General features: G+C 52.5%; 1 protein-coding gene across 1 annotated transcript in view; it reads right to left on the bottom strand.

Annotated features, from left to right (window-relative positions):
• The window catches only part of ZAN (zonadhesin), a 59,864-nt gene that overhangs the window by 31,288 nt on the left and 15,418 nt on the right, over nt 1-13,158 (bottom strand). Inside the window, 10 exon segments of the mRNA XM_054656139.2 lie at nt 210-351; nt 1,317-1,519; nt 2,689-2,858; nt 2,969-3,079; nt 4,536-4,679; nt 6,357-6,502; nt 7,048-7,172; nt 8,249-8,368; nt 8,556-8,697; nt 12,328-12,512. Coding sequence (XP_054512114.2) covers nt 210-351; nt 1,317-1,519; nt 2,689-2,858; nt 2,969-3,079; nt 4,536-4,679; nt 6,357-6,502; nt 7,048-7,172; nt 8,249-8,368; nt 8,556-8,697; nt 12,328-12,512 — 1,488 coding nt within the window.

The raw sequence follows: 13,158 nt of genomic DNA, 5'->3' as shown, positions 1-13,158 counted from the left end.
AGTGTGGTTGGCTTGGCTTGGAGCTGCCTAAGAGAAGCACTGACGTCCCCAACCTCACCCTTTGGGTCCTTGAAAATGCTGCCCCTGCTGCCCCTCCCAGGCCCTGGTGGAGACTCAGCTGTCTGGGGAAGCTGCTTTGGGCAGGACCCATCACCTTGCCTGGTGTTGCCTGGGCAGCCCCCAGCTCACCTTCCACCCTGATGGCTCACCTTGGGCATGGCAGCCATAGATACCATCCTGTTGGCCACAGAACTCCTGGGCCCTACACCTCCAGGGCTGGCAGCGAATTCTGTTGTTGCTTTCACAGACGCACAACTCTTTGCAGCCTGGCTTGTACCACCACTCCCCTACCTGGGGAAGACAGCAGGGAAGGAAGAGAAAGTGTTTTTTTTGCTTTGTTTTGTTTTTTCCCAGATCTGACACCAGAGCTCACCAGAGCTGTTCAGATCACTGGCTTAATAGTGGGGAGACATCCTCTCTTCCTGAAGCTCCGAGATTCGCTGCAAAAGCTTGGCATCCATTCGTTTTTTCAGTCACTACATCATTTCTGGGTCTGTTCATCATTTCAACCAAAATTGATCTATCCGAGGCCAGGTGTGGCGGCTCACGCCTGTGATCCCAGCACTTCGGGAGGCCAAGGCGGGTGGATCACTTGAGGTCAGGAGTTTGAGACCAGCCTGGCCAACATGGAGAAACCCCATCTGTACTAAAAATACAAAAATTAGCCTGGCGTGGTAGTGCACATCTGTAATCCCAACTACTTGGGAGGCTTAGGCAGGAGAATCGCTTGAACCTGGGAGGCGGAGGTTGCGGTGAGCTGAGACCGTGCCACTGCACTCCAGCCCGGACAACAGATCGAGACTCTGTCTCAAAAAGAAAAAAACCAAAAACAACAACAAAAAACCAAAAAACAAGGGCCAGGCATGGTGGCTCATGCCTGTAATCCAGCACTTTGGGAGGCCCAGGTGGGCAGATCACAAGGTCAAGAGATCAAGACCATCCTGGCCAACATGGTGAAACCGCCCCCTACCCCGTCTCTACTAAAAATACAAGAATTAGCTGGGCATGGTGGTGCACGCCTGTAGTCCCAGCTACTCGGGAGGCTGAGGCAGGAGAATCACTTGAACCCAGGAGGCGGAAGTTGCAGTGAGCCGAGATCGTGCCACTGCACTCCAGCCTGGCGACAGAGCAAAACTCTGTCTCAAAAACAAAACAAAACAAGAAACGAAAAGAAAAGAAAGAGCTTGCAGGGGGTGTGAAAGCAGGGAGCAGGCCCTTTCTAGCTGCAGGGCTGAGAGGTCCACGCAGCCGCTCACCTTGAAGTAGCTGCCTGCAGGGTGGAGGCATCCACACTGGGAGCGAGGTATGCACTCGAGGCCACTGAGGACGAAGCCCGGATTGCATTCACAGGCCTCCACGCACCGGTCTGAGCAGAACATGCCGGAGAATCCTGAATGGCAGGTGTCAGGGCATGGCTTCGCACACAGGGAGTACTTGCTGTTGGGCGGGCAGGCCATTGCTGGTGGAGGGAGAAGCTTGGGTGAGAAGGAGACGAACAAGCCACGGGGCCGGGTGGGAAACAGGAAGGACACGTTCGGAAGGGTCCCAGCTCCGGGCTTCTGGCCAATCTCGAGAAGAGAGAGTGACTGTGAGAAGCTTCCCCAAGGAGCCTGGCTGGCTCCCTGGGGCTGCAGGGCCAGCACTATGGCGCCTGCCCTGAGAGCCTTAGATAGACCTATGGTGGGAGCAGATGGACCCACCACTGGCAGCGCTGCTGTGTAGACATGCCCCAGGTGAGCTGTTGGCCCGTCGGGGACTGGGGCCACCTGTGAGGTCTGAGTCAGGGGATAGACCTGCCCTAAAGCAGCTTCCCCAAAGAGCTGGGCCACACCAGGAGCTGGGAGGCAGCCTCGTTGCCTCCCCTGCCTAGGGCCTGTACCGTGTGCCTGCGTGTGATGACTTGGGCTGCACAGAAACACTTTTTTTTTTTTTTAAAGACAGAGTTTCGCTCTCACTGCCCAGGCTGTAGTGCAGTGGCGCAATCTCTGCTTACTGCAACCTCCACCTCCCGGGTTCAAGTGATTCTCCTGCCTCAGCCTCCCAAGTAGCTGGGATTACAGGCGCCCGTTGCCACACACAGCTAATTTTTGTATATTTATTTATTTATTATTTTTATTATTTTTTGAGATGGAGTCTCATTCTGTCACCCAGGCTGGAGTGCAGTGGTGCAATCTCGGCTCACTGCAACCTCCGCCTCCCAGGTTCAAGCAATTCTCCTGCCTCAGCCTCCAAGTAGCTGGGATTACAGGTACCCATTGCCACACACAGCTAATTTCTGTATTTTTATTTATTTATTTATTTATTTATTTATTTATTTTATTTTATTTTTTGAGATGGAGTCTCACTCTGTCGCCCAGGCTGGAGTGCAGTGGCGCAATCTCGGCTCACTGCAACCTCTGCCTCCCGGGTTCAAGCGATTCTCCTGCCTCAGCCTCCAGTGTAGCTGGGACTACAGGCATATGCCACCATGCCTGGCTAATTTTGGTATGTTTAGTAGAGACGGGGTGGTGGCCAGGCTGGTCCCAAACTCCTGATCTCATGATCCACCTGCCTCGGACTCCCAAAGTGCTGGGATTACAGGTGTGAGCCACCGTGCCCGGCCTCTCCTCTGAGTTTGGCACAACTCACGGCAGAAGTGGGGTTCCCTCCAGGGCTTCACGGCGTGGCCTGCGTCCTGGCAGGTGGTGGTCATGGTGGACATGTGTGTGCATAGCAGGTGCTGCAGCCCCTGGAATCCGCACATATCAAGCATGCAGCTGTCGAAGAAGGAAGTGGCCTTCACGTGCAGCAGGCATGTCCTGAGGGGAGTGACCAAGTCAGGGGGAATGCAGTGGAAGGGGGTAGAGCCTTGGAGGAGCCCAGGTGCCAAGCATCGCCCCTGTGCGACCCTGCCTGCCCTCCTTCATACTCAAATGGGCTATGAGTGTCGACCAGCCGTCCACAGAACCCTGGCCCCGACATGCTGCTCTGCAGAGATGAATCACAAGACGGGGAATTCACCACCTGGTACTTCTGACACCTGCAAGAGACCCACCCCAAACTCCCTAAAGACAAAGGCTCGCTTCCAGCTCATCCCTAACCCAGCAGGCAGCAAGGCTGGCAGGCCGGGACCGGCAAACCAGCCTGTCAGCTGGGAAACCCCTCCCAGAGGATGTTTGAACACCGAGCCCTGACCAGGCACTGTGGGAGGCCGAGGCAAGGAGAATCGCTTGAGCCCAGGAGTTCCAGGCCAGCCTGGGTAACACACTGAGATCCCATCTCTTTAAAAATAAATATGAAATTAGCTGGGTTTGGTGGCGCACGTCCATAGCCCCAGCTACTCAGGAGGCTGAGGTGAGAGAATCTGTTGAGCCCAGGAGTTGGAGCCTGCAGTGAGCTGTGATTGAACCACTGCACTCCAGCCTGGGCGACAGAGCAAGGCCCTGTCTCTAAAAACAAACAAACAAACAAACAAACAAAAAAGAATATTGAGCAACTGAAAGAACAACTTGAAGTCTCCAGGGTAGAGAGGAGAAAGGGGCAATGCCAGTCATTTTTTAAAGGGAGGGCACAGGCTGGGTGTGGTGGTGATGCCTGTAATCCCGGCCTTTTGCATTTTGGGAGGCCAGGGCAGGTAAATCACCTGAGGTCAGGAGTTCGAAACCAGCCTGGCCAACATGATGAAACCCCGTCTCTACTAAAAATACAAAAATCAGACAGGTGGGGTGGCATGTGCCTATAATCTCAGCTACTTGGGAGACTGAGGTGTGAGAATCACTTGAGCCCAGGAGGCAGAGGTTTCAGTGAGCTGAGATTGCACAACTACACTCTAGCCTGGGTGACACAGCAAGACTCCATCTCAAAAAAAAAAAAAAAAAAAAAACAGTTGGGGAGGGCCAGCAGCCTGGTCAACCCCCCATCTGGTGAGAACCCCATGTCTACCAAAAAATTTTGTTAAAGTTAGCTGGGCATGGTGTAGTCCAAGCTACTTGGGAGGCAGAGAAGGGAGGATTGCTTGAGCTCAGGAGTTTGAGGCTGCAGTAAGCCACGATTGTGCCATTGCACTCCAGCTTGGAAGACAGAGGGAGATCCCATCTCAAAAAAAAAAAAAAAAAAGGGCGGGGGGAGGGCTGGACGTGGTGGTGTGGTGGCTCACACCTGTAATCCCAGCACTTTGAGAGGCCAAGGCAGGTGGATCACTTGAGGCCAGGAGTTTGAGACCAGCCTGGCCAACATGGTGAAACCCCATCTCTACAAAAATACTAAAATTAGCTGTGTGTGGTGGCAGGTGCCTGTAATCCCAGCTACTCGGGAGACTGAGGCAGGATAATTGCTTGAGCCTGGGAGGCGGAGGTTGCAGTGAGCTGAGATCGCACCACTGCACTCCAGCCTGAGCGACAGAAGGAGACTCCATCTCAAAAAAAAAAAAAAAAAAGAGAGTTCCAGGAAGGGGACGGAACCTTCCCAGGGCCCCGGTGGGAGGCCTCCTTGCTCACTCCTGGTCCTCGTCCTGGTCCGTCTGCCAGCTGTTCCCCAGCTCCTCCTTGTCTCCTGCTGGGCTGCCGTCTGACTTCAGGTGGTCATTGTCACTGTTGCCATCATAGTTCCCACACAAACCACAGAGTTTGCCAGAGTAGGTGCTAGGGGAACAGGAGAGGAGCTGGCGTTAATGGAGAGAAGAAGCCTCGGTCCTCGAGGGGCAGTGGCAGAGAAGGCAAGGAGCTGGGATCCCAAAACAGAGGGCGTGAGGAGGATGAAGAGGTGCGGACTGGACAAGAGGACCCCATGGCCCTCCCCCAAGCCTCCTTCCCCTCTGTTCATTGTCCAGCCACAGCAAACCCCTTGCTGGCCCTAAAACACTCCCACTTTATTTATTTATTTATTTATTTATTTATTTATTTATCCTTTTTTTCAGATGGAGTCTCTCTCTGTCACCTAGGCTAGAGGGCAGTGGCGCAACCTTGGCTCACTGCAACCTCCACCTCCCGGGTTCTAGTGATTCTCCTGCCTCAGCCTTCCGAGTAGCTGGGATTACAGGCACACACCACCACGCCCAGCTAATTTTTTTGTATTTTTAGTAGAGATGGGGTTTCACCATGTTGGCCAGGCTGGTCTCAAACTCCTAATCTGCCTGCCTCGGCCTCCCAGAGTGCTGGGATTACAGGTGTCAGCCACCGTGCCTGGCCAAATTATTTATTTATTTTTTTATTTATTTTAGAGATAGAGTCACCCTCTGTGGCTCAGGCTGGAGCACAGTGGTGCAATCTCGGCTCACTGCAGCCTCCAACTCCTGGGTTCAAGCGATTCTCCCACCTCAGCCTCCTGAGTAGCTGAGACTACAGGCAAGTACCACCACGAGAAGCTAATTTTTTTTAAGAGACAGGATCTCACTATGTTGTCCAGGCTGGTCTGGAACTCCTGGCCTCAAGTGATCCTCTTGCTTCGGCCTCCCAGCATGCTGAGATTATAGGTGCAGGCCACTATGCCTGGCTAATATTTAAATTTTTTTGTGGAGATATGGTCTCACTATGTTGCCCAGGCTGGTCTGGAATTCCTGGCCCCAAGGGATTCTCCCACCTCAGCCTCCCAAAGTTCAGGGCTACAGGCGGGAACCCCTGCACCTGGCCTCTATAAAGTATTTTTATAAAGTCTTTCTTTCGCCAGGCACAGTGGCTCCCCTGTAATTCCAAGACTTTGGGAGGCCGAGGCAGGAGGATCGCCTGAAGTCAGGAGTTCGAGACAAGCCTGGGCAACATGGTGATATCCCGTCTCTACTAAAAACAAAAATTAGCTGGGCATGGTGGTGTGCGCCTGTAATCCCAGCTACTTGGGAGGCTGAGGCAGGAGAATTGCTTGAACCTGGGAGGCAGAGGTTGCAGTGAGCCGAGATAGCACCACTGCACTCCAGCCTAGGGAACAGAGCGAGAGATCCTGTCTCAAAAAAAAGAAGAAGAAGAATCTTGCTTTCCCTTGTTTTGTCCATCTGGGGAGCCACTCTTCCTTCGAGAATGGGACCAGGTGACTGCCCTTCGGAAAGCCTCCAGAACTCACTAGTGCTCCTTCTAGCACATTCCCAAAGCATGTACATCCATCCTGCTATCTATCACATGCCCCGAAACCATTTTCTCCTGTCTCCTGGTCCAAAGGGATCCCTGCCACTTAAGCAGGTTGCTTCCCATCCGTGAATGCATAAAGGATCAAGTAGTGGTGCCAGGGATGGAAGGGGAGTGGGCAGGGTGGGCAGCAGGAAGAAGAGGCAGCAGGAAGAAGAGGCAGCAGGAAGAAGTGGCAGCTGCCTGGCTGGGACACTGCCTTACCTGGACACAGTAACATACAGCTGCTGGTCACCATCCCATCTCACCCACAAACCGAACTCCGTCTGCAGCTCCACAAACCGCCCGCTTGCACCCAGGAAGACGCCTTTAGAGGGTATGGCTGGGAGAGTAACTTGCTGACCCCCAACCTGGAAGGCAGGGCAGAGGCAAGAGACAGACAGAGCTGGGGGTCAAGGAGGACCCCAGCAGACTTTCATTTCCATAGCTGGGAGGCAGGACACCATCCACAGCAGCCTAACAATCTCATCCACCAGGAGTGGACTGGAGCTTCCTCACCACTGTTTTGTTTTTGTTTTTGTTTTTAGGAGACAGTGTCTTACTATGTTGCCTAGGCTGGAGTGCAATGGTGCAATCACAGCTCACTGCAGCCTCGACCTCCCAGGCTCCAGCAATCCTCCCACCTCAGCCTCTGGAGTAGAGGGGACAACAGGCAAGTGCCACCACACCAGGCTAATTTTTTCTATTTTTTAAGAGACAGGGTCTTGCTATCTTGCCCAGGCTGGCTTCAAACTCCTGGCCTCAAGCAATCCTCCCACTTTAGCCTCCCAAGGAGCTGGGATTGCAGGTCACTGTCTTGTTGAACCCCATCCGTGGAAAGGTTCAGGGATTGGAAGGGTCGGCCAGGACACATAGTCAGACCCTGCAAGGATGGTGGGGGTGGAATGGGGCTCACCAGAGTGCGTCTGCCCTTAAGCAGGGTGACGGTGCTCTCGGGCAGGGTCATGTAGACTTTGCTCAGGCAGGACATGCCTTCCTGTCCCTGCTCCTCATTCTTGGCTGTCACCCTGAAGAATGGGTCTGGGTGGGGAGAGGAATGAAGAGAGCCCAGTGGCTCATTTCTGAACATCTGCCGCGAGCAGTGCCCTGAGCCTGGCGCCGCAGGGAGAGATGAGCGCCACCGAGACACCAGCCCCAAAGTCCAGTAGGGGAGGCCAGATCCACACAGGAGCAGACCATGACTGCCTCTTCCAGAAGAGCCTGCAGCCGCAGCGTGTCTGTCTCCACTCAGTGGCTGGAACATCCTCCAGGGCGTCTGTGCTCCCTAACCACTGCCACTGCCTTCTTTGCTTTTTGTCTTTAACTTCATTTATGTGTGTATTTATTTATTTTTCGAGACAAGATCTCACTTTGCTACCCAGGCTGGAGTGCAGTGGTGTGATCATACATAGCTCACTGCAGCCTCCAACTCTTGGGCTCAAGCGATCCTCCTGCCTCAGCCTCCCAACTAGCTGGGACTATAGGTGTGTCCCACCATACCCAGCTGGTTTTTTAATTTTTTTTTTTTTTTTTTGAGACAGAGTTTTGCTCTTGCTGCTTAGGCTAGAGTGCAGGAGTGCAGTGGCTCGATCTTGGCTCACTGCAACCTCCGCCTCCCAGGTTCAAGCAATTCTCCTGCCTCAGCCTCCCAAGTAGCTGGGATTACAGGTGCCTGCCACCAAGCCTAGCTAATTTTTTATATTTTTAGTAGAGACGGGGTTTCACCATGTTGACCAGGCTGGTCTCAAACTCCTGACCTCAGGTGAACCACCCACCTCGGCTTCCCAAAGTGTTGGGATTACAGGCGTAAGCCACTGAGCCCGGCCTGATTTTTAATTTTTTTTTTCATGGAGATGAGAGTCCTGCTGTGTTGCCTAGGCTGGTCTCAAACTCCTGGATTCAAGTGATCCTCCTGCCTCAGCCTCCCAAAGTGCTGAGGTTACCAGTGTGAGTCACTGTGCCTGGCCTTCAACCCTCACCTTACAGAAGAACTTGCTCCTATCTTGCCTCTTCCCCCATCTGTGCCCTGCCCCTTCCTGCCACCCACCATGCCCCATGCCTAGCAGCGCTGCCCACAGACCCTCCCCCCAGGCCGCAGCGGCATCTCCAGGGCCTACCTGTTGAGTTGCCACAGGGCTGGCCCAAGATGTAAGTGCACTTGCCCATGAAGCCAAAGTGCCTCCCGTCAAAGGTGACATAATGAGGGTCTCCGTAGACCAAGCAGGTGGCAGTGCCTGCTGGGAGGGGGAAGGAGAACAGGCGAAGCTGCTTCTGTGGCTCCTCCAGGCTGGACCGCACATGCCGGCCCACCCGCTGCCCGGTGGCAGGCCCCCAATCCTCTGCTCAAGCGAGGGATTGGGATCCTGGCGTCACGTCTACTCCAACTGGCTGGCAGGCGGGGACAGCATGGGGAGGGGCTCTCACCGTAGGGGTGGCATCCATACTGGCCATTCTTAAGCTGGCACACGGTGTGTGTCCCACACTGAGAGATCTGGCACTCGACCCGACTGCCCGGCCAGCAGCGGCAATGTTCTGTGCAGTTGGGGCTGAACCACTCTGCCCCAGGCTGGGAGAAAGGGATGTGAGGTCACACAGTCATATAGCTCCTAGAGTACTTCTCCCTTTGCCTTTCTTTTTCATTTATTTATTTATTTATTTATTTATTTGAGATGGAGTCTCGCTCTGTTGCCCAAGCTGGAGTGCAGTGGCGCAATCTCGGCTCACTGCAACCTCCACCTCCAGGGCTCAAGCAATTCTCCTGCTTCAGCCTCCCGAGTAGCTGGGATTACAGGTGCCCACTACCACGCCCAGCGAATTTTTTGTATTTTTAGTACAGATGGGGCTTTTCCATGTTGGCCAGGCTGGTCTCAAACTCCTGACCTCAGGAGATCTGCCTGCCTTGGCTTCCCAAAGTGCCTGGATTACAGGCATGAGCCACTGTGCCCAGCCCTTCCCTCCCTCCCTTCCTTCCTTCCTTCCTTTCTTTTCCTTCCTTCCTTCCCTTCCTTCCTTCCCTTCCTTCCTTCTTTTCTTTCTTTCTTTCTTTTTTTTTTTTTTTTTGATGGAGTCTCACTCTATCGCCCCAGCTGGAGAGCAATGGCATGATCTCAGCTCACTGCAATCTCTGCCTCCCAGGTTCAAGTGATTCTCGTGCCTCAGCCTCCTGAGTAGCTGGGATTACAGGCACCCGCCACCATGCCCAGCTAATTTTTGTATTTTCAGTGGAGACGGGGTTTCACTATGTTGACCAGGCTGGCCTCGAACTCCTGACCTCAGGTGATCCACCCGCCTCAGCCTCCCAAAGTGCTGGGATTACAGGCGTGAGCCTCCGTGCCCGGCTGTTCTTCCTTTCCCTCCGCCATGCCCGGGAGAGAGGCTGCTCTCCCATGCAGACCTGACCTTCCTCATGTGATTCCTCTCCCCACCACCTACTTGATATTCCCACCACGACGGCACATTTGCACGTGCTTTTCTCTCCCCCCAGAATGCTCTTCTTTCCTCCCACTTGTTTTTGTTTTTGTTTTTTAAGAGACAGGGTCTCTCACTCTGTTGCCCAGGCTGGAGTGCAGTGGCGCAATCATGGCTCACTGCAGCCTTGACCCCCTGGGCTCAAACCATCCTCCTGCCTCAACCTCCCAAGTATCTGGGACTACAGGCACATGCCACCATGCCCGACTTTTTTTTTTTTTTTTAACGTTTTGGAGAGATGGAGTCTTGCTGTGTTGCCTAGGCTGGTGTTGAATTCCTGAGATCAAGTGACCCTCCTGCCTTGGCCTCCCAAAATGCTGGTATTACAGGCATGAGCCACTGCACCCATGTTTTTTTTTTTTTTTTTTTTTTTTTTTTTTTTTTTTTGAGACGGAGTCTCACTCTGTCACCCAGGCTGGAGTGAAGTGGCGTGATCTTGGCTCACTGCAACCTCCACCTCCCGGGTTCAAGCGATTCTCATGCCTCAGCCTCCCGAGTAGCTGGAATTATAGGTGTGCACCACCACGCCTCGCTAATTTTTGTATTTTTAGTAGAGACTTGGTTTCTCCATGTTGGCCAGGCTGGTCTCGAACTCCTGACCTCAGGTGATCCGCCCGCCTTGGCCTCCCAAAGTGCTAGGATTACAGGCATGAGCCACTGCACCCAGCCAATATCTGTCTTTACCCAACATCTTAGCCCTCCCATGAGTGCTCTCATTCAGTAAATACTTGCTGAATGAAGGAGTAAACCAAGACCCCATGTGTCTCTCTGAATCTGAGGGCATTATGAGGGCAAGGACCACAACCTATTCGTGGCGACCACAGTGCCAGCAGAGTAGAAAGTACTAAATAGGCTGGGTGCGGTGGTTCACCACTGTAATCCCAGCACTTTGGGAGGCTGAGGTGGGAGGATGGGTTGAGCCCAGGAGTTCATAGACCAGCCAGACCCCATCTCTACCAAAAAAAAAAAAACCCCAAAAAACAAACAAAAAAAACACACCTTTGAAGAAAGTACTAAATGAACATTTGTTGAATGCATAAATGAATCTATTAGAAGTGAATACAGCCAGGCGCGGTGGCTCACGCCTGTAATCCCAACACTTTGGAAGGCTGAGGCAGGCGGATCGCCTGAGGTCGGGAGTTCAAGACCAGCCTTACTAACATGAAGAAACCCCATCTCTACCAAAAATACAAAATTAGCTGGGCGTGGTGGCGCATGCCCGTAATCCCAGCTACTCCGGAGTCTGAGGCAGGAGAATCGCTTGAACCTGGGAGGCGGAGGTTGCAGTGAGCGGAGATGGCACCATTGCACTCCAGCGTGGGCAACAAGAGCGAAACTCTGTCTCAAAAACAAACAGACAAACAAACACAGCTAGAATGGTTTTTGCATCAATAGAGGACTGTGAGTGAATAGTTTGTCAAAAAAAAAACAAAAAAACAAAAGTGAATACATGCCTCCTAGGGCAGAGGGAAGAGCTTCTTGGTGCCAATGGTTTTGACAGATCTTTCTGCCCAGGCTGTGGCTGAAGCTAATCTCAGCAGCAACTCAGAGAGACCCAGGAGACTGGTTAAAGGGGGCAGGGGAAAGAAATAATAGTCCCAAAAGGGACAAGCAGAAGCTCTGATGTCAATGGGAAGAACACCTGCAGCTGGGAAGAGGCTCTGGACATTAATGAATAGCTTAATGCACTTTTCTTTTTTTTTTTTTTGAGACAGGGTGTCACTCTGTCGCCCAGGCTGGAGTGCAGTGGCACAATCATAGCTCACTGCAGCGTCAAACTCCTGGGCTCAACCAATCCCTCCACTTCGGTCTGCTAAAGTGTTGGGATTACAGCTGTGAGTCACCACGCTGGGCCCTTTAATGCACTTTTAATTAATAGGTTGCATATATTTATCATAAATTGCTAATGATAATAATTAACACTTATTAAGTAATTGTATGTGTTAGGACTTAATTTCATCTTTACAATAATCTTATATGAGGTAGAAAATCTTACTGTGTACACTTTATAAATATGGATAAAAGATTTAAAGACGTAAAGAATATATGGTGAAACCCTATCTCTACTAAAAATACAAAAATTAGCCAGGCGTGGTGGCGTGAGCCTGTTATCCCAGCTACTTGCGGGGCTGAGGCAGAGAATTGCTTGAACCCGGGAGGTGGAGGTTGTAGTGAGCTAAGATCGTGCCACTGCACTCCAGCCTGGGTGACAGAGCTAGACTCTGCCTCAAAAAAAAATAAAATAAAATAAAAAAAGAAATGTGCCCAGCCGGACACGGTGACTTATGCCTATAATCCCAGCACTTTGGGAGGCTGAGGCAGGAGGATTGCTTGAACTCAGGATTTCAAGACCAGCCTGGGCAACGTGGTGAAACCCTGTCTCTACCAAAAATACAAAAATTAGCTGGGCATGGTGGCATGTGCCTGCAGTCCCAGCTACTCGGGAGGCTGAGGTGGGAGGATCACTGGAGCCCGGGAAGTGGAGGCTGCAGTGAGCCACTATGATGCCACTGCTCTCCAGCCTGAGCGACAAAGCGAGACCCTGTCTCAAAAAAACAGAAAAGATTGAATGAATAACTTCGCCATCATGTAACCATTGCTTCTGAGCTGACCCCTTGGGACTATCCGGTGATCCCCGTTCCCTTCACATGGGGAGCAGATGGAGCTGGAACCCAGGTGTTCTGCCATCAATCTCCCTCATGGGACCCCAGCATCCCGGGGGGCTTACCTCATAGTAGTCGTTGTTGTAGAAGCAATTGCAGGAAGAGGCCTGGATGCAGTGGTTGTCACTAAACAAAAAGCCAGGGTTGCAGACACAGCCCCCCCGACAGAGGGGCCCACAGCTAGGCCTGGGGCTCTTGCACGAAGCAGGACAAGCACAGGATTCGTAGCGGGCATTTGGAGGGCAGCGCTCTAAGGGGAAAACAGCCTCTGTCATGCTTTCATTCCATGGCTTTCTCAGGGAGTCTCCCTGTCTCTCCTCTACCCCCAAACTCAAGTTCTTCTCTAGGAAACAGGACCATATTATTTAGCCATAAAAAGGCCTGAAGGCTGGGTGCGGTGGCTCACACCTATAATCCCAGCACTTTGGGAGGCTGAGGCAGGAGGACTGTTTGAGGCCAAGAGTTTGAGACCAGGCTGTGCAACGTAGTGAGACCCCATCCCTACAAAACAAATTTAAAAATAAAACAATTTTAGGCTAGGCACAGTGGCTCACGCCTGTAATCCCAGCACTTTGGTAAGCCGAGGCGGACAGATCACTTGAGGCCAGGAGTTCAAGAACAGCCTGGCCAACAGGGTGAAACCCTAGAGCCGGGCACAGTGGCTCATCCCTGTAATCCCAAGACTTTGGGAGGCCGAGGCTGAGGCGTAATTACAGGATTACACCCCTGTAATCCCAAGACTTTGGGAGGTCAAGATCATCCTGGCCAACATGGTGAAACCCCGTTTCTACTAAAAATACAAAAATTAGCCAGTCGTGGTGGTGCAGGCCTGTGGCCCCAGCTACTCAGGAGGCTGAGGCAGGATAGTTGCTTGAGCCCCAGAGGCGGAGGTTGCA

The sequence above is a fragment of the Pan troglodytes genome, chromosome 6 (assembly GCF_028858775.2).
Source record: "Pan troglodytes isolate AG18354 chromosome 6, NHGRI_mPanTro3-v2.0_pri, whole genome shotgun sequence".
NCBI classification, from domain to species: Eukaryota; Metazoa; Chordata; class Mammalia; order Primates; family Hominidae; genus Pan; species Pan troglodytes.
The sequence above is the reverse complement of the archived record's forward strand: the minus strand, read 5'-3'. Positions and strand labels throughout refer to the sequence as shown.